Source organism: Miniopterus schreibersii (genome assembly GCF_964146895.1).
Source record: "Miniopterus schreibersii genome assembly, chromosome: 15".
NCBI classification, from domain to species: domain Eukaryota; kingdom Metazoa; phylum Chordata; class Mammalia; order Chiroptera; family Miniopteridae; genus Miniopterus; species Miniopterus schreibersii.
In genome coordinates this window covers 24,111,508-24,133,083 of record NC_138115.1, presented here as the reverse complement: position 1 = coordinate 24,133,083, position 21,576 = coordinate 24,111,508, and the positions used below count along the sequence as shown (strand labels likewise).

At 51.2% G+C, this 21,576-nt stretch overlaps 2 protein-coding genes across 5 annotated transcripts in view; one reads left to right on the top strand and one right to left on the bottom strand.

Moving 5' to 3' along the window:
* SLC6A6 (solute carrier family 6 member 6) overlaps positions 1-10,811 on the top strand; it is a 79,304-nt gene extending 68,493 nt beyond the window's left edge. For 2 of the 3 annotated variants that reach the window (XM_081160681.1, XM_081160683.1), the window contains exons 11-17: positions 2,285-2,422; positions 3,547-3,649; positions 4,217-4,317; positions 6,774-6,944; positions 9,623-9,759; positions 10,362-10,430; positions 10,603-10,811. In XM_081160681.1, coding sequence (XP_081016807.1) covers positions 2,285-2,422; positions 3,547-3,649; positions 4,217-4,317; positions 6,774-6,944; positions 9,623-9,759; positions 10,362-10,407 — 696 coding nt within the window. In that variant the 3' untranslated portion in view covers positions 10,408-10,430; positions 10,603-10,811. Of the gene's footprint in view, positions 1-2,284; positions 2,423-3,546; positions 3,650-4,216; positions 4,318-6,773; positions 6,945-9,622; positions 10,151-10,361; positions 10,431-10,602 lie in introns of those variants that run through there. The other variant, XM_081160682.1, reaches the window with a different exon arrangement.
* A 4,914-nt stretch (positions 10,812-15,725) lies between these two features.
* The window catches only part of GRIP2 (glutamate receptor interacting protein 2), a gene marked incomplete at its 5' end in the record, with an annotated part of 52,377 nt that continues 46,526 nt past the window's right edge, over positions 15,726-21,576 (bottom strand). For both annotated transcript variants that reach the window (XM_081159327.1, XM_081159328.1), the window contains 3 exons: positions 15,726-18,327; positions 19,268-19,414; positions 20,491-20,634. In XM_081159327.1, the coding sequence (XP_081015453.1) occupies positions 18,169-18,327; positions 19,268-19,414; positions 20,491-20,634 (450 nt within the window). In that variant the 3' untranslated portion in view covers positions 15,726-18,168. The remainder of the gene's footprint in view (positions 18,328-19,267; positions 19,415-20,490; positions 20,635-21,576) is intronic.

Sequence of the window (21,576 nt, the reverse complement as noted above, 5' to 3'; positions counted from 1 at the left end):
ACCCTTCTATCTCCAGAATTTTTTATCTCCCCAAACTGAATCTCTGTTCCCATTAAACACTAACTCCCCATTCCCCCCCTCTTCCTGGCCTGGCTTTTTTCTGCATTAGCTCCTTAATCTGTGCCGATGCCAGGAAAGCTGAGGTTTAGAGAGACGAGGACTCCCCCAGAGGCCACGCACAGCTGGTTAAGGTGGAGCCACGACTCAGCCCTGGGCTGCCTGTTCCCAGACCTGTTGGTTTGTCTCCCTCGCTTTACCTTTGAGTTACCCCTAAATAGCTTCCTGCTGTGGAAGTACAGAAACCCAAAGTCAGCCTTAAGTGGGGCCTCTCGCTGATGGAGGAACTTGATGCTTGCTCATTACAGGAAACGTTTTCTCAAAATTTCCAGCATTTGGGGGACCAGTCTCTGGCTTAGGAGCCATCGTACTGCTGAGTGTTTCTTGGTGAAATGGAGTAGGGACGTCACCCACATGGAGACAGATGCCTGTAGGTGTCTGGCCTGCCCAAGGGGGACACAGTTTGTGAACAAACATCACAAGAAGAGAGCTGGAGCCCCTTTTCCAGGAGTTCACCCATCCCAGCCCCCCTGATATGGGTTAAAACCAGTTAATCACCCAATTGCCAAGTCACTCTGGTGATTTCAGATCTCTCTCAGTATCCCTGCTGAGTAAACAAGACCCTTCCATTTTATAAGGGAGAAACTGAGGCTTGGAGAAGTTAGGGTCACATAGCTATTTAGTGAAGCAGGTCTGAAGAGACGGGTGGAGGGGGGTGAGGGGGTGGTGTTCTCCGGAAATGTGGGCAACTTGGAAATGAGGGGCTTGTGCAAGTCTTGGCCCTGACTCACAGTGACACTGGATCTTCCTGTCTGTAATTTCCCCAGCTCAAGAAAAGAAGGAACCTTTGTTTTTAAACTCCCTTTGAAGCTAGCATTTGAGCTGCAGGTTTGCTATAATTCAGTAGCAATTTAGGTTCAAAACCCCTTTAGCTGACACATCAATGAGAGGTCGAAACATCAGCACCTTGTATTTGGGCCTCTTTCAAGAGCCTCTTTGGTCATCTTTTTCCTGAATCCCTGGCAACAAAGAGTCATTTCTCCTGCCCTCTTTAGCACATGAAAGGGATCTGCTCCTTGTTTGTATTCCCTGATCCTCCTGTGATGCATCCCAGAGGAGTAAGTGGTTGGATTTGTCTTTTAGGAATGCTGAGGAAACATTCCTTCCTAAAAGCCTCTCCCAGATGAAAGAACAGAACTGACGGGTGGGGGTTTTAGCTTTTCAACTTAAAGAAGTCAGATAGGCCTCAGAGGATGTTGGCTGGCAGGGCAGTTTGACTGTAGCCATCCAAATGTAAAATGAGGCTATGAGCCTTTTAATCCTGAAGTTTTACTTATGCACATACGCCTAAAGACAGATGGAGGGGAAGAGCCCTTGCCTAGGTCAGTAGCTGCAGAGGCTGGAAGCCATCTGTTGGGCCCTGGTTAAGTCTCATAAGATACCTGTCCACAGGATGGAGTTTCATGATGCTGTTTAAAAAACAAGGCAGCTCTCCGTAATGATATGGAAGTCTCCAAGATACATTGTTAGGTGCAAAGATAGGAAGATTTAGAAAGATTGAGAGTCATTCTAGATCATTACCTCACATTTGGGAGCCCAAGGATGGGTTTCCAGAGTCCACAAGCCCTGGAGTTGTAGCTGCATTGAGCTCACACAGATGGGCATGTAGGTGGGCACTCATGTGTGCAAAATTCTCTTGTGGGCCTATGATCCCCAGAGAGTTAAAAACCACCATGTGAATCTGAAGGGGAACTGAGGCCCAGACTTGCCCTGGGTTACCCACCCATTCGGCATGTGTCTGTTGAGCAACCACATATGCCTGGCCCAGCTGGGCATTAGAGGCCTAGAAATGAGGGGGCACCACGTTTGGCTTCAGAGAAGACCAAGACCAAAGTAGGAGAGGTTGTATTGTTGACACACTTGCGCCAACACGTGTGCCAGGGCGGAGGGTCAGCACTGGCTTCCCAGAAGCAGTCATTCTTGAGCTGAGTTTTCAATGCTGAGGGAAAGGCGTTCTGGTGGCGGGACGAGCCTCAGCAGAGATGGGGGCCATGGAATGTGGGGGAAACCGCATGGGCCACTGTAGCCTGACCCGCAGGCTGAGCCTAAAAACTGGTTCACATGTTTGAACTTGACCCCGCAGGCCTACTGCGGCCCCAGGCTCCTCTTTCTAAGCAGAGGGGAGGTGCTGGGCACCTGCCATTCAACCTCTCTCTTTTCCCCCCAGTTTGTTGAAGTTGAAGGACAGATCACGTCCTTGGTTGATCTTTACCCATCCTTCCTAAGGAAGGGTTTCCGTCGGGAAATCTTCATCGCCTTGATATGTAGCATCAGCTACCTGCTGGGGCTGACGATGGTGACGGAGGTAGGTGGCTCTCTTACCTGGCACCAAGGGCCTCCCCTTATAGGGCCCTTGGCGCCCCTAATACGTGTCTCAGAGCAATTCAAGGCCATATCACCTCTGTGGTCCCCCCAACAGCTGGATGAGAGGACCAGGGTGGGTAATCTCCAATTCAGAGGTCCTTCCCTCCCCAGGGGACTCAGCCTACACTGTGGAGGGGAACCCAGTTGACCCAAATTCCTCCACCTTTTTCCTGTTACCATGGCAACACTGCAGCTCCCCGTCTCTCTCCCTCATTCTGGAAGGCCTGGCGGGGAGGGGTGTTTCAGCTAAAATCCATTTAACAACATCTCGGTTCCCCCATGACTCTGCAGCCACCTTCGCAGGCCCAGAGGGGAGGTGGTTCCCCAGGGTAAATACTGTAGGCGGTGCCGAGGCGGGGAGGGGCAGGGTCCAGAAGAGGGTCCATTTAAAATGTAACCAAGAAACAAGGAAAGGAGAAGAGTGACTAAGGCAGCAGTGGATCAGCATGTCTAGCAAGGGGTGGGCCAGAGAAGAAAAGATTCTTGTGCTAAATAACGTAAGCATGTAAATTTAGCATAGGCCCAGGGCATGCTCTGTCCTGTACCTCTCCCCACCCACCTCCCCATATTCCCCAGCAAAGGGCTGCATTTTAACTCAATTCAGGGCTTCCCATCACCACTTTTCCTTACTAGAAGTAAAAGTAAATGTTTTTTTCTGGAAGTGTCTGTAAGAACTCCTCGGCCCCCCCCCCCCCCCACACACATACGCACACAAAAGGTAGATCACAGGTCCACACACTGAGCAGCTGGATGTTGCTGAAGCCTTCTGTGTTGGCCACGGCTGTTTTTAAGCACCTCCTTTGGAAGCAGGCTTCAGGGAACTCGTCATTTTTTGCTAAGGAAGACATGTTGCTTTGCTTTCCTCTGTGTGTGTGTAATTAAGTTTGTCAAACATGAAGTGGAGAATCTTTTTACACAGGTATCTGGTTACTATAGCCTTTGCCAGTTTTTCTTTTGGGTTATATAGTTTCATTTATGTCATCTTATTGATATGCCAGAACTACTTACCTATTAAGGGAATTAGATACCAAATAACAAATAAAAATTCTCTTTTTTTCTTCACAGGGTGGCATGTATGTGTTTCAACTCTTTGACTACTATGCAGCTAGCGGTGTATGCCTCTTGTGGGTTGCATTCTTTGAATGTTTTGTTGTTGCCTGGATATATGGTGAGTACCCGTTTTTGCATATCCTTTCTCAAGTCTCTCTTTGGGCCTCTCTATTTAGTAGCTTCAGAAACAGAATTCTAAGGGGAATTCATTCTGAGTTGAACACAAAGGCCTTCTCTACCTGGGGAAGGCTGAAGACTGTCTCTTCCCTAAGCAAATAATCTTGTTGTAGCCACACTACAGATTCTCCTGTGCTAAAGGTACAAGGTGTGACTGCATTTTTTGACAACACGTAACTTGACTGTGCAGGGGTTTATCTCTGATAACTACTCTGGGGTTCAGGAATGGTTCATTTGGACCTCCTTGAGACCTTGGATTGGTCAAACAGGGTTTTGAGTGGGGTATGCCTAAGGTGGCCAAAAAAATACAGGATGTCCAGTTACTTTTGAATTTTAGATAATTTCAGATAAACATCTGCCACACTTGAGTCTATGTGGTGTAAGAGGCAAGGACTTGGATCAGGCTCCAGAGACCCCTCATGGCCCTTGAGCCCTTGCTCTGCCGTTCCCAGGGTGGCTGCTGGCATTGGACACCATGTCACCTTCTGTCTACCTCTGTCTCTTGCAGGCAGTGATAACTTGTATGACGGTATTGAGGACATGATCGGCTATCGGCCTGGGCCATGGATGAAGTACAGCTGGGCCATAGTCACTCCAGTTCTCTGTGTTGTGAGTTTCCTCTTTCCTGGCTGTGGGTAGTAGCCTTTTCTCCTCTGCTGAACTATTTGCACTCAGCATCTCCCGAGCACTGTCCTGTAACAAGCCTGGTGACAGCTCTGCCTGGAAGGAGGTGGGGCGGACTGCTCCAGAAGGTTATCTTGAGATGAGTTTTGAAGGATGAGTAGGAGCTTGTCAGGAAGAGAAAACAGGAAGGGTGTTCCTGGCAAAGGAACTAGCCTGCGAAAAGGCAAAGCATTCTCAAAGAGGAAAACGGATTGGGGCATGTTGAGAAATTCAGGGATCCAAGATAGAGCATGTAACCTTTCCCCAAACCCTTCCAGAGCTCATGAGCCCACTTCCAGTCGCTGATTCAGTTTAGGAGCCATTGGGATGTCCAAAGGAGAGGTCACAGGCATGGGGAATATGGTTTCCGTGGCAGGGTGGGGGTTGTGACTAGAGAGGGGACTTCCCAGCAAAGAGATGCTCTGGCCTCTCCCAAGAACAAGGGAACTGTGTACTGGCCCAGGAACCAAGGACAGTGAAGTGACACTTTCCTCTTCCCACCATCTTGGAATGTGGCCTTGGAGTGAGTACACCCAGGCACCCAGGCACCCTGCCTGCTTCCAGGTTCCCCTCAGAGGCCAAGGGGGACGTCCTCTGTAACAGAGCTGCTTTCCTGCCAAGGTTCAAAACCAGCCGTGAGCTCTGGAGCTAATTGCAGGGGACACATCTGCTCTGCCATCTCGGCTCACTCCGTGGGAGGAACAAATGGCAGGAATGTTTCTTGCATTTAGGGACCAGGGGCTGAGGAATAAATGGTCCCCTCAGTGACCTCGGCTACTCTGCCAGAATAAGTCAACATTGCCATTAACTCACTGTGTGACTTTAGGTGAGCCCCTTCCCTCTCGGGCCCTGCCCACCCCATTTGTAAAATGAAGAGACTCTGACATGGGACGCGAGTGGCAGCTGGCACCCTTAGGTTGTTACTGTTATTGTTTAACGTGGTTGTGGCCTTTCCATCTGAGGTACTTATTTTCCCCATAAAAATAAGTAAACTATAGCAGCCAGTAACCACAATTGGCAAGTTTATTTTTGGAGATGGATTTTGTTAGGTTCAAAACCCATGCTCTCGTTCTTACTGAATGTGTGTGTGGGGGCAACTCCTCTCACCACTCTGACCGTCAGTTTCTCCCTTTCTCCCTCCCTGAGGAGTTTGTGGATCAGAGATAGGCTGTATTCCAAGGTGGTAGGATGAAGTCACCCTAATAGGAAGAGGAATGTGACAGGCAGGTATGGGTCTCAGGCAGGTACAGAGCTTCCTCATGTTGGGGGAGCCCAGAGCAGCTACCCCCGGCCACTCTCCCTGTCTAAGCAACAGCCCCACACATAAGAACAGAAACAAGAACAGTGCCAGGCATACAGCAGGTGCCCAATGGAAGCCATCTACTGCCTAATGCCCCATCTGCAGCCTAATGCTCCTGTCATCAGTTCTAATGTAGATGGATTTGTTTCCCCATCAAACCCCAGTTATTAGATCATGAGGATAAGTCATTTTCACATTATGGTCATCCAGGATAACCTGAGTTAGACTCTGAGGTGCTGTCATTCTGTCCAGAACAGGAGCCTTGGGCCCTCCCAGCTCAGCTGAATATGGAAAAGGCGACCTCTGCATAGGCTTAGGGGCTCAGAGCTGACCCCCCCCTCATCCCATCCCACTGCTCATGGACATTGATGGCTGCTGGCCAATTTCATGGGCTCAAGGCTGGGCTGTGGACACCCAACCGGGCAAGGCCCAGGTCTACACCTTGTCCTGGGAGTGGAGCCTGGGGCTCAGAGATAGAGATGAGTGGAGAAAGGAGGAAAGGCTAGCATTTATTGTGCACCTGTTGTGTGCACCTGGAACTGCACCAAGTGTTAGAGAAACTGGGGAACAAGACACATACCTGCCACCCTCACTGACTCAGGTTGGGCGGGAACGTGTGCTGAAGAAGCGATTGTAACCACATGCTTTCTGGGAAGGAAAACTATAGGTGCCTAACTGAGTCTGGGCAGGGCCTGGGCAAGTAAGGCAGGACCATTAGAGCTAAATTAGGAGGAGATTAGGGGAAAAGGGAACAGCCTGGGCTAAGGCCCTGGGGCAAGTGGCTGAGGAACTGGAAGGGATTCTTGGTAGGTAGCTAGAGTATAGATGTGGAGGAAGAGGTGGGGGCAGGTGAGAAGGGAAGGGATCCAGCTCCTGGTGGCTCTGGCCAGGCTGAGGACCTTGGGCTGCATCCTGAAGGCACTGGGGAGATACAGAGGGTTTTGAGCAGAGAAGTGACTTGGTCAGATTTGCATTGGAGGAGGTCCTTATGCTGCAGAGTGGAGAACGGTGTGAGGCCCCATCGGTGGGACCTGCCTTGGTCCCAGAAGCCACCTACCCCCAATGCACAGGACCCCCCCTGACTGCCCTCATCTCTCCACAGGGATGTTTCATTTTCTCTCTCGTCAAGTACATACCCCTGACCTACAACAAAGTGTACGTGTACCCCACCTGGGCCATCGGGCTGGGCTGGAGCCTGGCCCTGTCCTCCATGGTGTGTGTCCCCTTGGTCATGGTCATCCGCCTCTGCCAGACAGAAGGGCCGTTCCTCGTGGTGAGCACTCAGGGCCCCAGCCTGGATTGGGGGGTATGGCGGGAGGCTGAAGACCAGCCTGCTGTCAGTTTGCTGTGTGACCTTGGGCATGTCATTTGCCCTGAGTCCTACACCCCTCCCTGCCCCATGGAGTGGTTGAGATTGTGGGCAGGAGGGTACATTGTGGGAAAACTAGAACAAAGTACAGTTAACTTGGGAGAAGGCTCTGTGGTGACATTCAGAGCAGGGCTGTGGCAGGAGGAGGAATTTGCCACTCATAGAATTCAAATGGGAGGGTGTGGACATGGTGCAGCAGTGGCACGTTCTGGGGGTGGGGTGAAGAGGCTGGAGAGGTGGCAGCAGCTGTGGACTCCACACTAAGAGCTAGGGCTTTATCTTGGGAGCGGTGTGGGCTGCATTTCTAAAGCCTGGAGACAGGAGACTAGGAGCCGGGGAGGAAGCCTGAGCTCCACCCAGAGACCTTCCCTTACCCTGGGGCCAAATCGCAGATAAGCCCAGCTCCTGCTGGTGTCCCCTTCCCCAGATCTTGGTCCTGTCTGCTGCCCCACCCTCAGAGGCCACCTCTGTCCTAGGCAGAACCTCCTGCTTCCAGGCCTTTGTGCATGCCAGGCTCCTCCCCTGTGGCCCTCTCCCGGTCTCCCACCTCCTCTCAGAAATTCCTCTGACAATACTGTAGATTCCAGGGCTCTTTCCAAGAAATCCTTTTCTTAGAATCTTCCTTAACCTTTGGGCTTGGGCGGGCTCCAAGATTGCACTGTTTTGTTCTGGGCTGTTTTTATTGTTATTCTCTTAAAAATCTGGAGCCAGGATGTCCTGGGGCCGTGGCTCCCCCGTGGGCTGGGTGGGTTTCCTTGTGGGCAGGGGAATGGCCTGGAGGTGTTGTTGGTGGGGGGGAGAGAGGCCGGGCAGAAAGGGACCAGCTTTCCCGCCTTCCCGAGACAGAGGAAGTAGGCAGGGGTGTGCCAGGGAGGAAAACATGAAGCTCTGTCTGAGCCAGCTCGGCCCTGGGGTGTTCCTGTAGCACTAGGCTCATTGTATTTTCTCAGAGGACACAAGGAAAGACCCCGGTATTCAGCCAGAATGCTGACTGGCCCTATCATTTGTTAAAAGATTGAAATACTGAACCCAGGGACGTGTAGACAATAGCTGCTGCCCTGAGCCCTCCAGGTACCACCCTACAAATACACCATGCCAACCCAGTCCCTCCCAGGCATTTCTAGAATGTCCCAGCATCCAGAAACTGAAGGGCTAATTGGATACATAACAGAGGGGTTTGGATGTCTATTCTGATTGGTCAGTACCCACAGTAGTTACCTAGTTCAACCATGGGGAGTGGGACACAGGTACACCCAACAGGTCACTAACTTGTGTCTCTTCAAAGTCTAATTTTATTTATTTTTTTAGAGAGGAAGGGAGAGAGAGAGAAACATCAATTGGTTGCCTCTTGCACACACCCTGACCAGGGATTGAACCTGCAACCTGGGGTATGTGCCCTGACCAGGAATCGGACCTGCCATCTTTTGGTGCACGGGATGACCCTCCAATCCACCGAGCCACCCGGCCAGGGCTTCAAAGTCTAATTTTAAAACATTGTTCCAGCCCGTTTAGAGGTTTGGTCACAGTGGGTTAGTGTGGGAGAAGGAGGAAGGGGTGAGTGAGGAATCCACTCCACCCCAAACTTGCACCCCTTCCTTACTTACAAACCTAACTCCCTCTTCTGAAGGCCGTTGAACCACCAGCCACCTGTCTTTGTTATGTGCCCCCTGGGGCTCCCACCTGCACAGGTGGCCCAGGTATCTTCCCAGCCATGAATATCTCAGAGCCATGTTCTACAAACCCAGGTTTGTCCTGGGAGGAGTCCAGTTGCATCTCACCCCCTCTCCCCATATAAACAGAGCCGGGTGGCTGGCTGGGGCCTTCGCCTCCTGTCCCCCTGCTGTGTGCACACCCCACTGTACAGATATACAGAGAGGGGGAGCGGTGAAAGGGGAGCAGGATGCCCTTCCTGCTGGCATCCCACCCCTCACCCTTTACCTGTGGCCTCCAGCCAATCCTCCAGGGACCAGTCAGGCAACCCAGATGAGGGAAGCCACTGGGGCGGCCCAGGAGTGAACAGGAGAAGGTGATGGAAATCCGCAGCGGGCAGCAATGCGCTCAGCTCATGTACCAAGAGGGGACATGGGAACTGCAGTTGCCAGATCTTACAGTTTTTAAAGAGAAGATGGAAATCTGGATTTTTGAAATGAAATATTGTAGCTTTTAATAAGCAACTTTGAAAAATTATAATATACCTAACTTGAATGCCTAGATAGAGAACTTCTTATTCGCAACTGCTTTCTACTTAAGTTTCTGAGCGGACACTTGACAGAGGTGGGCTGGGAGGCAGGCGCCCTGAGTTTGTGTCCCAGTTCTGCCGTTGGTTTTCTTGGGGTCCTTGGGGAGGGCTCTTTCCCTCACTGGTTCCATGCGTGGCCAGCCAGCTGGGAGGGTGAAGGGGCCTCAGGGGCACCTTAGGCCCGCTTCTTTATTTGCCAGTGGATGAGATGGGAGGTCCAGAGAGGACAGTAGTTAGTCAAAGGCCAAACAGCGCGCTGGCAGGACCCAGAGGGGGTAGGAGTCTGGTGAAAGGGAACCAGACTGCCTGACTTCCTCCCGCTCCTATCTTCTTCTTTCTCCAGAGACTCAAGTACCTGCTGACCCCGAGGGAACCCAACCGCTGGGCCATGGATCGAGAGGGGGCCACACCCTATAGCTCCCACTCGAGCATGAATGGCGCTCTCATGAAACCCACCCACATCATAGTGGAGACCATGATGTGAGCTCTCTCGGGCTGACGGGGCTGCTTTCCTGCTGTTTACTAACATTAGATTCTCATAGGACCAGGTTTACAGAGCTTTATATTTGCACTAGGATTTTTTTTTTTTAATTGTCACAGAAAATATTACTGTGTGCGTGTGTGTGTGCGTGTGTGTGGTGTTGTGCGTATGTGTATTTTGTTTTGATTTGGGGATATTTTGTACAAAAAAAAACCCCATGGGCAGAAGTCCGGGGCAAGGCAGAGCTTTCATACTGAATTAGATGTATTTTATGGGAACTGGTAAATTTTCTTTGTATTTTTTTTTTTACATATAATTATATATACACTTAGAGATTGTCATACACTTTTACCACTTGAATTGATCTTGCCAGCAATAGATCTCCTTTTCAAAAGCAATTCTTTGGTGCTTGTGTAGCTGGCAGAAAGTTCTGCCCCAAAAAAACGCAGGGTGGAATTTTCCTGGGACAGCCAACCCATTTTAAAGGTGTAGTACCTCCCAGACCTGGTTCAAGTAGAAGCAGACAGCAGGGAGAGGGCCCCACCCACTGGCCAGACCCACAGGGGCTGGAGAAAGGAGAGCTGTCTCATTACACTTGCAGCCAAGAAGAGAGATGCCAAAGTAATGAACCAGCCACCCGAATTTAAAGGCACTGACTTAAAGCTGACAGGTGAGGCCCTATAGCAAAAAAACAAAATCCCACCTTTTATTTTGAGATCAGTGTATTTGGTGAGGGATGAGGGGTGAGTGAGTGGACCAAAGGATGTGGGCCCCAGGGTTCGGTGGCCTGGTGTTGGGGAGGGGTGCTTTTTCCCCCTCATCTCTCTACCCTCGTCTCCCAGAGGCTGGGAGAAACTCTTGACAAGCTCTTGTGGAAGATCCCAGCCCAGGCCATGCTGGCTCCTCACAGGAAGAACCAAGAGCGTCTTTGGAGGTTCACTGAATATCTGAATCTACGAAGTGCTCTCAAAACTCTTCCTCCCAGTTCAGTCACAAGTGCGACGCAGGGTAGAGCCCGGCAATAATAAAACTCTTCATTTCACCATCCCTGCAGTAGCTGGTGTCGGATATGCACTATGTGGACCGAGAGGAGGCAGTGAGGGAGCGTTTTCTAGGAAGCTGGGGTTGTTCAGGGGGCTGGCACCCCAGAACTGGCTCTACCGAGAATGGCGTCTTCTCTGAACCAGAGGGAAGATACTCTACCTTTAACACAGCTCCACCCTGGCCCCCATTTGGACCTAAACTGTGCCATTTAAAGTCACTTCCAAGTTCAGAGTCTAAATGTCACAAGTGGCAGTAACTGCCTAGCAGGGGGGTGGGGGGTAGGGAGTGAAGTCCAGCTCAGGTTTTCAGAGCAGGGCCTCTCTGAATCCTGAAAACCTCCCCTCCCCAAATCCAAGAGAGGGAGGAGCCTTGGTGTCCCCCTCCCAAGGGGCAGAGGCCATTCTGAACCTCTTGTCTTGGTAAACTTTCACATTTCACTGTTTCCAAAGCATACACTCTGCCAAACAACACCTATTCCAGACCGTTCACAGTTCCAGTGTGTTCCTGTTTTTCTATGTATTTATGGTTGCCACTGTGTCCGATTTGATTTTATTGTGTTTCCCCCCCCCGAATTTTACTGAGTAGCAATGTGACCTGTTTCCTTCTGTCTTATGGAACTTTAGTAAACTAACCACTGTCAGTGATTAGGGACAGGTGACGTATGGAGCGAGGGGGGCTTGGCAAGCTGTGGCTACCTGGGCATCTGTGGTCATTTCAGGCCACATTTATCTCCCCTCTGGGGCTCAGACCTCCAGTGAAAGGCCACAAGGTGGCGGGCAAATCGCAACATTCTAAAAATGGCCCGAGGAAGGCCTCTTCTTATAAGATTCCCAGACCAAATTCTAGACCAAAGACACATGCAGACCAAGTCCCCAGGTCCCACCTGGTTGGAAGGTCAGCCACTTTCCCCAAGCCCATTCCTCGACAGTCTCCCCCCAGCACCTGTCTCCAATCTCTACCCTCGTGTCTAATCCCCTAGCTCTGGTGTATCCGCAGAACTTGGCTCTATGAGTACAATGTGGAATGATGCGTGACTTTTCTATATCTCCACATAAAGGAAACTGTCATTGGCGCTCATGACTCTGGTCCGCTTGTCTCTGGAGAGGGGGCAATCTGCTTATTCTCTGCCCGGGATGGGTCAGAAATTCGGATGCCCGCACATAGTCCAGCCAGCCAGACCTGGAAGGGATGCGAGGGAGGTGTTTAAAGAATTTTTTTTAGGATGCAGAAATGGGTAGGGGCCCCAGGAGAAAGGGAGATGCTTCATCGAACTGGGCCTGGGCCATGTTAGTTCCTGCAGGGGAGCCCCACGGTCAGTGATGGAGAGGCTTCCAGGCCCCCCAGTCGACACCCTTGTAAAATGGGGAAATGGAGGCCTGGGGTGGGGGAGGAACTTTGACACAACAAGTGGGAATGGAACCAGACTGTCTGCAGTCAGTTCCAGCTGCAGGTCCTCTGAGGCGTGTGTGGCGAGTGTTGAGTACAGCTCCCCAGTGTTCTCCCTGAAGACCAAAGAGGAACCTTTAGGAAAAGGGACGAGATGAGCAGCATCCTCCATCCCCTCACTATCCTTGGGCCAACTGGTCCCCAAGCTGTGACTCAGGCCTCGAGAAGGAGAGGCAGCCCCTGTTCACCTGGGCCCTGCACCCGGCAGCCCTCCCTGAGCTAGGTGTTGAGATCCTGATTGCATATGAAGAAACTGAGGCTCAGAGAAGCCAGCTGGTGTGCCGGAGGCAGAACTCTGAGGCAGAATTCAGCCCGAGGCCACATAGGACATTCCCAGTCAGCAGGAAGTGGCCTTGGATTCTGATTTCCAGGTGGTACACAGCTCCCTCTCTGTACCTCTGGTCCCCTGATCTCACCCCAGGTCCCCTGCACAGCCCCAGAGACAGTGAGGAAGCCAGCCCCCCTCAGCCGGTAGCACAGGGCAATCTTGTGCCACCAGGTCCCACCGCACAGTGGCCAGTGGCCCAGCCGACCTCGCAACACTGTCCTGGATGGGGAAGTTCTGGGAAGCCAGTGCTAAAGGCAGAGGTGCCTCCCTCCCCCCATACCTCAGACACAGGCCAGGAAGGGGCCCAAGAGAAAGCCCCTCTAGGTGGCTAGAGGGCCCCACCAGCCCTCAGACCCAAGGTCAGGTGACTCCAAACTGGTCTTTCCATGTGGATGCTGTAAATACCACTGTGCAAAAATGCAACAAGCACAAAGCCGCAAAACAAAAACCCAGATAGCAAAATTGGAGAGGAATGTGGGCCCCTCCCTCTCGGAATGCATCTTGTTTTAATAGGAAGCCGTTTCATTGTTCTCTTGTGGGTGTCACTACAGACGTGTTCTGACAAAATCCCGAAGGATGAAGCATCTTGTGATACATTTGGCTTCAAACTGAAACATTAGCTCCATTTTTTTTTTTTACCCAATTAATTTTCAAATCCTTACCAACTGTGACTCTGTATTTAGCACAAGAGAAAGCTGGGAACGTGGGTCTTGCCTCCTTCCAGAAATATGTCTGGCTCATCAGGACTTTTTTTTTTTTAAACTTCAAAATATTTTTAAGATATTTTAAACTTTTGTAAAAAAAAAAAATTCAACCAACAAGACACTGTTCTGAGGAGGAACATTTGTATTTGAATAAGATCCTTGGTGTGTAATTCAGTCTTGCAATATACAAGCTTTTGTGTATAAATGTTTTATGATATGAATCCCTGTATTCGCAGGGTTTTTCCTTTCCTCTTTTGCTTTTTAGATACATATGTATATCAATATTTTAAATCCATCTTTGCTTTTTTTTAGAGGAGTTTGTAATCACCTTATAACATGAAAATAAACATTTCCTTTTTAAATCCAACACGTGTGGGTTCTCTTTCGATGAGGTTGTTTTTTCTTATATTTGGCAAGTGCTTTACAGTTCCTAAGGCGCTTTCAGTCCCACCCCAGGATGCTCCTCAGAGGTTCAGGGTTGGAGACACTGAGGCAGAGGCTTGCTCACAGGCACACAGCAAGTCTGTGCAAAAGTCCTTCTCACTCAGGTCCACTGACTCCTGGGCCAGCTCTGGCTAGGTCTACCGGTCCTGCTGAGTGAAGCTCACCTGCTACACGCTTAGCCCATGCAGTTGGGAGATCTCTTACAGTCTCCAGAGCCTCACTTTCGCCATCTGGAATAAACCACAGCCCCTTTAAGGGTTTAGGAATGATTAGAGGTGATGCTCATAATGCATTAGGCCCTGACCTGCCCTGGCTTCATTTCCTTCTTTCCTGGCACAGGGTTATCCTGCTGTAACCCAGGGAGGGGGGCACTAACTGAGGTTGGTGCCCTCCCTGCCCCCTCAGCCTCCCACCAGGTGCAGTCACTAAAGTCTGATCCCATGCCATCCCACAGGGGCTCTGATTGCCAAGTCCAAGAGTGGGGCCAGAGGGCTGCTGGAAGATGGGTAAGTGGCAAATCCTGGAGGTATGCACTTAGGGACCTTACAGGGAGGACACTCAGGACCCCAAAAGGCCAGTGGTTGGCACAGATGTCCTCAGCTTTAGGGTCATAAGCCCAACACTGTTCTAGATGGGGAAACAGGCCAGGAGAGGGTCAGTGTTTGGGGCAGCCTTCCAGCCCACTGGTCCCATCACCTTTTGTGAGTGGGCAAGGTCAGGAGAGCTTGCTGAGTCCTTTCCCCAACTTCCCAGACTAAAGGAATCTTTCTCAGTATTTCATTATTTATAGACAATGCTAGAATAAAATTTCTCTCTCCCCTCTTTTTCTGGCTATCTGCCTTTCTGTTGGCCTCTGTCCACTTCCCTCCCTCCCTGCCTCCCTGAGTGTTTTGGCCATATGACTTGTATTCAAATCCTAACTATTCCTTCTTACCCATGTTACCTTGGACAAGCTACTTAACCTTTCTGTGCCTCATTTCCTCATCTATAATGTTGAGATGGAAATGGAGCCACCTCTGAAAGCTGTTGGGAGGATCCAGGGAATTCTTGCAAAGCTCTCAGAACAGTGCCTGGTACTCAGCCAGACTGTAGGACCGATGCTGCCTCCCAGAAGACCAGCAGAGCCCTGTGCAATACTACTACAGCCTCCAATTTTCTTAGCCCAGCCACATAAATGTAATCGGTGTGGTCCAGCCCCTGCTTATACCCCTCCTGAGGGGAAGCTCACTGCATCTGGCATAGCTAATGGGAAGCTCTTCCTCTGTCCACACAGAGCTCTGGCTCCCCCAGTGGGACCCAGACCTGCCCCCTGGGCTCATCCTACCCATGACACCACCCCCCGGGCTGCCCTCCTGACCCCTTCTCCCCCCAGGCAACAGACCCTCCAATCACCTGCCTCAGTGGCTTCCCCCACCACAGAGAATAAAATCCATAGTCCCTACCCAAGCCTTCATGATTGGGCTCGTGACCTTCAGTCTGGTCTCTAACCCTACTCCCTTCTGTGCCTCCTTTCTCTTCCTTGAAACATCAAGCTCATTCCCAACTCAGGGCCTTTGCACCTGCTATGCCCTCTGTCTGGGACATGCTTCCTTCATATCTCTACAGGGCTGACTCATGTCCTTCAGGTCTTGGCACAAAAGTCACCTCTTCTGAGAAGCCCTTCCTGATTCCCTGAGCTAACGGTCCCCACCACAGTCATCTCCATTACTGTTTTGTTTTCTTCGTTGCTCTTTATTCCTCCTGAAAAAATCCTTTGTGATTTTTTTCACTTGTCAACTGTCTTTCACTAGAATATAAGTTCCATTCAGACAGGGTGTCATCACTCTCCTTTTGTTTTTCCCCAGGGGCTAGAGTGATGCCGAGAACACAAAGGCTTTTTGAATGGATAATAATGAATGAATCAAAAGCAGGTGAGACATCCCAAGAGCCAAACAGAGGCGGACTCTTGCCAGCCTATGATTTAAAAGAAAAAAAAAAGTAGACACCCTACTCTAAGTGCATTTAAATAATTTTATTTAAAAAAATGCAAATCATCCCAACAGCACCCCACCCCCAACTCCCAAGTCATTGCAGCCCCTGGTGGGACAGATTTACATGAGGCGCAGACAGACCCCAAACGGCCTTTGCAGTGCAGCCCCTTGGCTTGTAGTGCTTCCAGAGAGCCCTAAGAAACCCCATGTAGAAAAATACTTTACAAGGAATATGCTCTCATCTCAGCCAGAGAAAAATACAGCTTTTAGGGGTGGAAGGGGCAAGTTGCAAGGGCTGTACCCAAAATGCATAGGCAGGCAGGATGCTCACTGGGGACGGGTGTCAGGAAACATCAAGTCGGGGATGAAAAATCCCCATGAGAAGCCAGAAGAAATATTGCATATGAGAAGGCCAGCCACAGCGAGGAGGTCCACCCGCCAGGCCCCCAGGCCCCCAGGCCAACAGGCCTCGTTGCATACGTGGAGGGGGGAGGGGGATGGCAGAGGCCCCAGCCCCAGGAGGGAGGGGAGCATTGGTCAGGGTTAGGATGTACCTTCCCTCGCCTGCAGTCCAGTGCAGCTTTCCCAAGCCAAGAGCCCGTGGGAGTGTGTTCTGTCCAGCTCTGTCGAATGCAAGAGGCCCAGAGAGACTGGGCCACTTTCCTAAGGTCACACAGTTGAGGCTGCAAGAAGCCATGTCTCTGCTGTATCCCCCACTCCAAGATGGGGGTTCTTGGCTTTTGCTTGTTGCCCTGTAACAGGTGGGCAGTGCCCTTTCGCTCGGAGGTGGATGTTCACACAGGAATCCAAGACAGTAGAGGCACTGAGCAGTCCAGCCAGAGCATGAAGAGCTCTCCAGGGAGGGTGCAGAGGAGCAGGGTACAGGAGGGGAAGGGGGAGGGGAGAGAAGGGGAGGGCGGCCCTTAGGAAGAGTGTGGCAGAGTGCTGAGGGGACCACAGTGGACAGGGAGGCCTGTAACTGCCCAGAGACTGTTTGCCCCTTGATTGTCCAGAGGAGGCGGCAGACTCATAGGGGGTGTAGCAGCAACTGAAAGGGGGGTGGAGAACAGGCCTCTTGACTTCCCATCTGGTCTCTTGAATGGAAGAACATGTTTTGGGCCTCTAGGGAACAGAGGTGGAGGAGGGTGCAGGTGGGAGTGGGTGCCCCATTTTCCTGAAACCCCCATTAAGAGCTGGGTAGGGGCAAAGCAAAGCCCCAAACCTCACTGCATCCTGCCTGCCCATCTCCATACCAGGGGCCACACCCAGACCACCAGGTGGAGGCCCCATGCCCTTCTCAAAATCAAAAGGGTGTCTGGTCTGTGGAAAATGAGGAAAACGATTTTAAGAGATGCTGGTGCTTCCAGATTTCAAGTGGGAAGAAACTTCCTTGAATGACCACTTTGGACACTTTCACCACTGGATGTGAGAGAGAATGGCCGTTTCCCCAGCCTATCATTCTCCTGTCTATCTCTCCCCCTCTGCACTTCTCCCTCCTTCTCTTCCAGTGAGTTGGACATGGGGGAGTAGCTGCATCAGTTTATATTCCTATTTCCATGGCTTCCCTTAGCCACTGAATGACAGGTGAATGGAGCCCCAATTTTGTCCCCAAATGACTGACTCCCTCCACATGGAGAAGCCTGGGCTCAGAGGGGTGTATGCAGATGGATCAGCGGCTACTTGTCCTGCAAAAGCAGCAGGAGGGGCTGAGAGCCCAAAGCCAGACACTGAGCTGCCCAGTGGGTCCAGAACCGCAGTCTCAAACCTCAGAAGCTTCAGACCAGAGACGCCAAACTGAAACAATCACCCATTTTCATATCAAAGAGTTGGTGTTTCCTGGATTCCAGACACCCCAGCTTAGAACCTTCCAAGTGGGGACGCTTGGAATCAGAGAATCTCGGAACCAGAAAGCCCCAAACACCAGAATTCTGGAGAAGGCTCCTACCCAATGCTCCCCATGTCGGGAAACTCACCCTCTGAGTACGTGTGACTGCATTACTGGGATGCCTCACACCTCATTCAAAACCCCCCCTGGGGTATCCAGCTCCTGCTTGCTCACCTCCTGTGACAGGGAGTTCACTCCTCTGTGGCAGCTCATTCCAGCTCCATAGCTCTGCTGGGAGAAAGTGCTCCCTACACTGAGCTAGGCTTTCCCCGCACCAGACACCCTCTGAGGAAGCCCTGTAGGGACCTGGGGCCATGTCCAGATCCCTCTTCTCCCAGCTGAGCAGCCTATCTCTGTTGGTCTTGGCACCTCTGGGCATCTTGGAGATCCAATGTGGAGAAAGACCAGATGCCACTCCAACTGGGGCAGGGACCTCAGTGCCCAGCACCCCAGTTCCACAGAATCGGAGAACAGAGCCTGCCAGATAGACAGATGAACGCGTGGGTGGCCACTTTCCCAGCCCAGTTACAGGTCTGGGAGCCAGGATCTGCCCTAGTGGCCCCTTGGGTGTCTGGACCACACTGACTTCAGAGCATCTGGGGGCTGCTGGGGCCTGGTGCTCGAGGGGTCCGGCTGCTCTGTGCCAGTGGGTTGCGGCTGACGACCAGCTCCAGCACATCGCCCGCCTCAGCCAGGAGTGGCACCGCCAGGCAGCAGTCGAAGTCCCGCGTGCGAACGTGGTTGACCTGCACCGTGCACAGGCAAAGGGACAGACTGGCATTAGCCCAGCCTGGGCTGAAGGGTAAATCTAGAACACTCACAAGGGAAGTCATTCTTCGCTTAACTCTCTCAATCCCTCTGGTGAGTTTAATCAAAGAGAAAGTCCTAGGGAGGTGCCAATACACCCTTCACACCCCTCTGACACCTGCTTCTCCCTTTTTATCATGAAAGAGCACACACACACTTAGCCTCCTGCCTAGAATTTTGTGACCATGCCTCATTTCTATTTCATTTATATTTTACATTGGCCTTCTATTTCAAGCAAACAGTGCTGGGTTTTCATTCCTGAGTAGAAAATTTTCCTTTTAAAATAAATTTAACTTGAAAAAAACTTCATTAATTTAGAGAAAACACGTATTCAGCAAATTTAGCACAAATATGGCAGAAATCACACCGAGGGAATAAAAGTAGCTGGGGCATGGGAAAGGCAGCCCAGGTGGCTGAGCCAGGATGCCCATAACCGTCCATCTGCTCGCCTACATTTCCCAGCCTCCCTTGCAGTTGGTGAGGTCACATCACTAATTCTGGCCAATAGGCCATGAAGGGGAGTGACTGGTAAAGGCAGAAAAAAACCCATATCCGATTTTTCCTGTCTGGTTTTCTCTGCTGTGAAGTCTGAGGTAATGACCGACCATGGGGTGGAGCCTCCATCAGCCCAGGCGGAGCTGGGCGCACAGTGTAAGCAATGCGTAATTGTTCATGTGTGTTAAGCCACTGAAATTCAGGGTCGCTTGTTACTGCAACATAACTGACTAACCTGACTAATGTAACTGGTGTTGTCATTCGCTTTTCCCCTGATGAAGAAGCTGGGGCTCAGAGAGGGGAGGTTAACCTGCCCAAGGCCACTCAGCCAGCCCAGGACTAGGAAAGACCACTCCATCTGAGGTGCCCCTGGTGCAGCATTACCTGGAGGACCCTGTCGAAGGGCTGGAGGCCCCCACGCTGGGCAGGCCCATCAGGGCGCACAGTATGGACATAGACACCCTTCTCCAGGAGGCCATCAGAGACGCTGAAACCAAAGTCATTCCTCATGGGGTCCTTGTGCAGGGTCACCTGGAGCAGAAGGAGGAAGAGGTCCCTGAAGTACTGAGCTTTGTCCCCAGCTTCCCACAGTAGCCGGAATCCCTTGGTCTGTCGTTCAGTGTCTCTGGGACGCAGCCCCTTGTCCAGCTGTACTCCCCACCCTTTATTGCCTGTGCCCATGCAGCCCCCTTCCCCCTCCGCACCTCAGCCAGTCCCCAGGTCACAGCGCTCAATCACAGCAGGGCCCTGAGGAAGGGAGCTCCTTTCAGTTCTTTTCAGTCCCCTCCCTCCACCCAGGAGAAGGTCTTGGGGGGGGGTGCCCATGTGTTTTCACCTCCCCTAACACTTGCTCATCTCCCAGTTTACCAAAGAGCACGCTTCAGGCTCAGAGGTTTCTGAGGGCTATTGGGTGAGAGGTTTTTTTCTCCTCTGTGTTTTTTTCTTAACCCTCACCCAAGGATATTTTTTCTATGGCTTTTCAGAGAGAGTGGAAGGGAGAGAGAGAAACATCGATGTGAGAGAGACACATCAATTGGTTGCCTCCTGCACACACCCGGAACAGGGTCGATGATTGAGCCTGCAACCAAGGTACGTGCCCTTGGCCAGAATCGAACCCAGAACCCTCCAGTCCACAGGCTGACACTCTAACCACTGAGCCAAACTGGCTGGGCTGTGTTTTTTTCCTATATAGTAACCTATACATGGCAAAAATGCTGGCTTTTTATTTAAGGTAGTATTACTATATACACATATAATATATAGAAGCCTCTGTGTATATATACACACATATAACATATAGAAGCCTCTGTATATATATACACACATATAATATATAGAAGCATATGTATGTGTGTGTATACACACTAACTTAATTTGGGAAAAGTGAGTCTACTTAAATAAAAATGTAAGTAATAGCCCAGTGTGCATTACAGGGGTGTGTGTGTGTGTGTGTGTGTGATGGGAGTTTTGAGAAACCAGTACAAAATCCCCATTTCATGGTGGAGAAGTGAAGCCTGGAGAGAGGCGGGCCCATCTGGGGCCCATGGAGAGTCTTCATGGCACCAGGGCACAGGCCCCGGCCTCCTGCACCCACCCCCAGCACCCACCTTGTGCATCTCCAAGGCTGTCGGCAGCAGCAGCTGCCGCATCTCTTCGGGGGAGGCGCGTACCTCCCGGCCCCTCCGCCAGGGCCGGTGGCCAGGCCTGCCCTGGAGAGCCACGCTCTGCACGGTGCCGGTCATGATGGATGCCTGTGAGGACAAACCCTTCACTCAGACACTCACTGTTCTCAGTCGGCATCTTTGGACACTTACTGTGTGCCAGCCTTCAAGGTCACCATGGTGAGGGGCATAGATGCAGAGCTGCCCTCCTGGGACGCCCAGAACTGACCAGTCACACTAGCAATCAGAATAATCTTCATTGGCACTGAATTGGCTCTAACTCTGCGCTGGGTTCAGTTCTAAGCACTTTATACATAGACCTCATTTTATCCTGCACGATATTTGAGACCAACAAATACCATTATTTTTCTCCACTTTACAGATGAGGAAACTGAGGCTTAGAGGGATTAAGATGTGAACTCAGAGTCTGGCTCCAAAGTCGAATGTCCTAACCACTCTACTACCTTGTTAATTTCAAAAACAAGTATGATAAAGTTACACATGGCAGCAAAAGTCACAGAGGCCTGGTACCTGGAAGGCGAGGGCCTGGGACAACAAAACCGGTCCAGTGTGAAGCTTCCTGAGCAAGAAAGGGGGTGGGGAGGAAGAGAGGCCCCAGCCGGCAGAGGGAACAGCATGTGCAAAGCCTCTGCCATGGGAATCTGGAAGAAGGCTGGAGGGGGTGCATGGAATGGGGCTGGGAGGAGGGCTTGATCCTGTGTGCCCCAGGGACTACAGTGAGAAACATTAACTTTACCCCAAGAGCAATGGGGACACTCTGAAGGATTTACGCAAGTGGGGGACAGGATCAGATTTGTGGATTTAGCAGCATCTTGTAGCTGCTGAGTGGAAACTGTACTACGGAGGTGGGCATGGAAACCAGGAGGGAGACCTGTTAAGGACCATGTAGTTGTTCAAGCAAAAGATGACTGTGGTCTGGACAGGGATGGCGACAGTGGGGAAGGACAAAAGGAGCAGAGATAAGACATGTGTCAGAGATGAATGGAAGGCATGCTCATGGAAAGTAGAGCA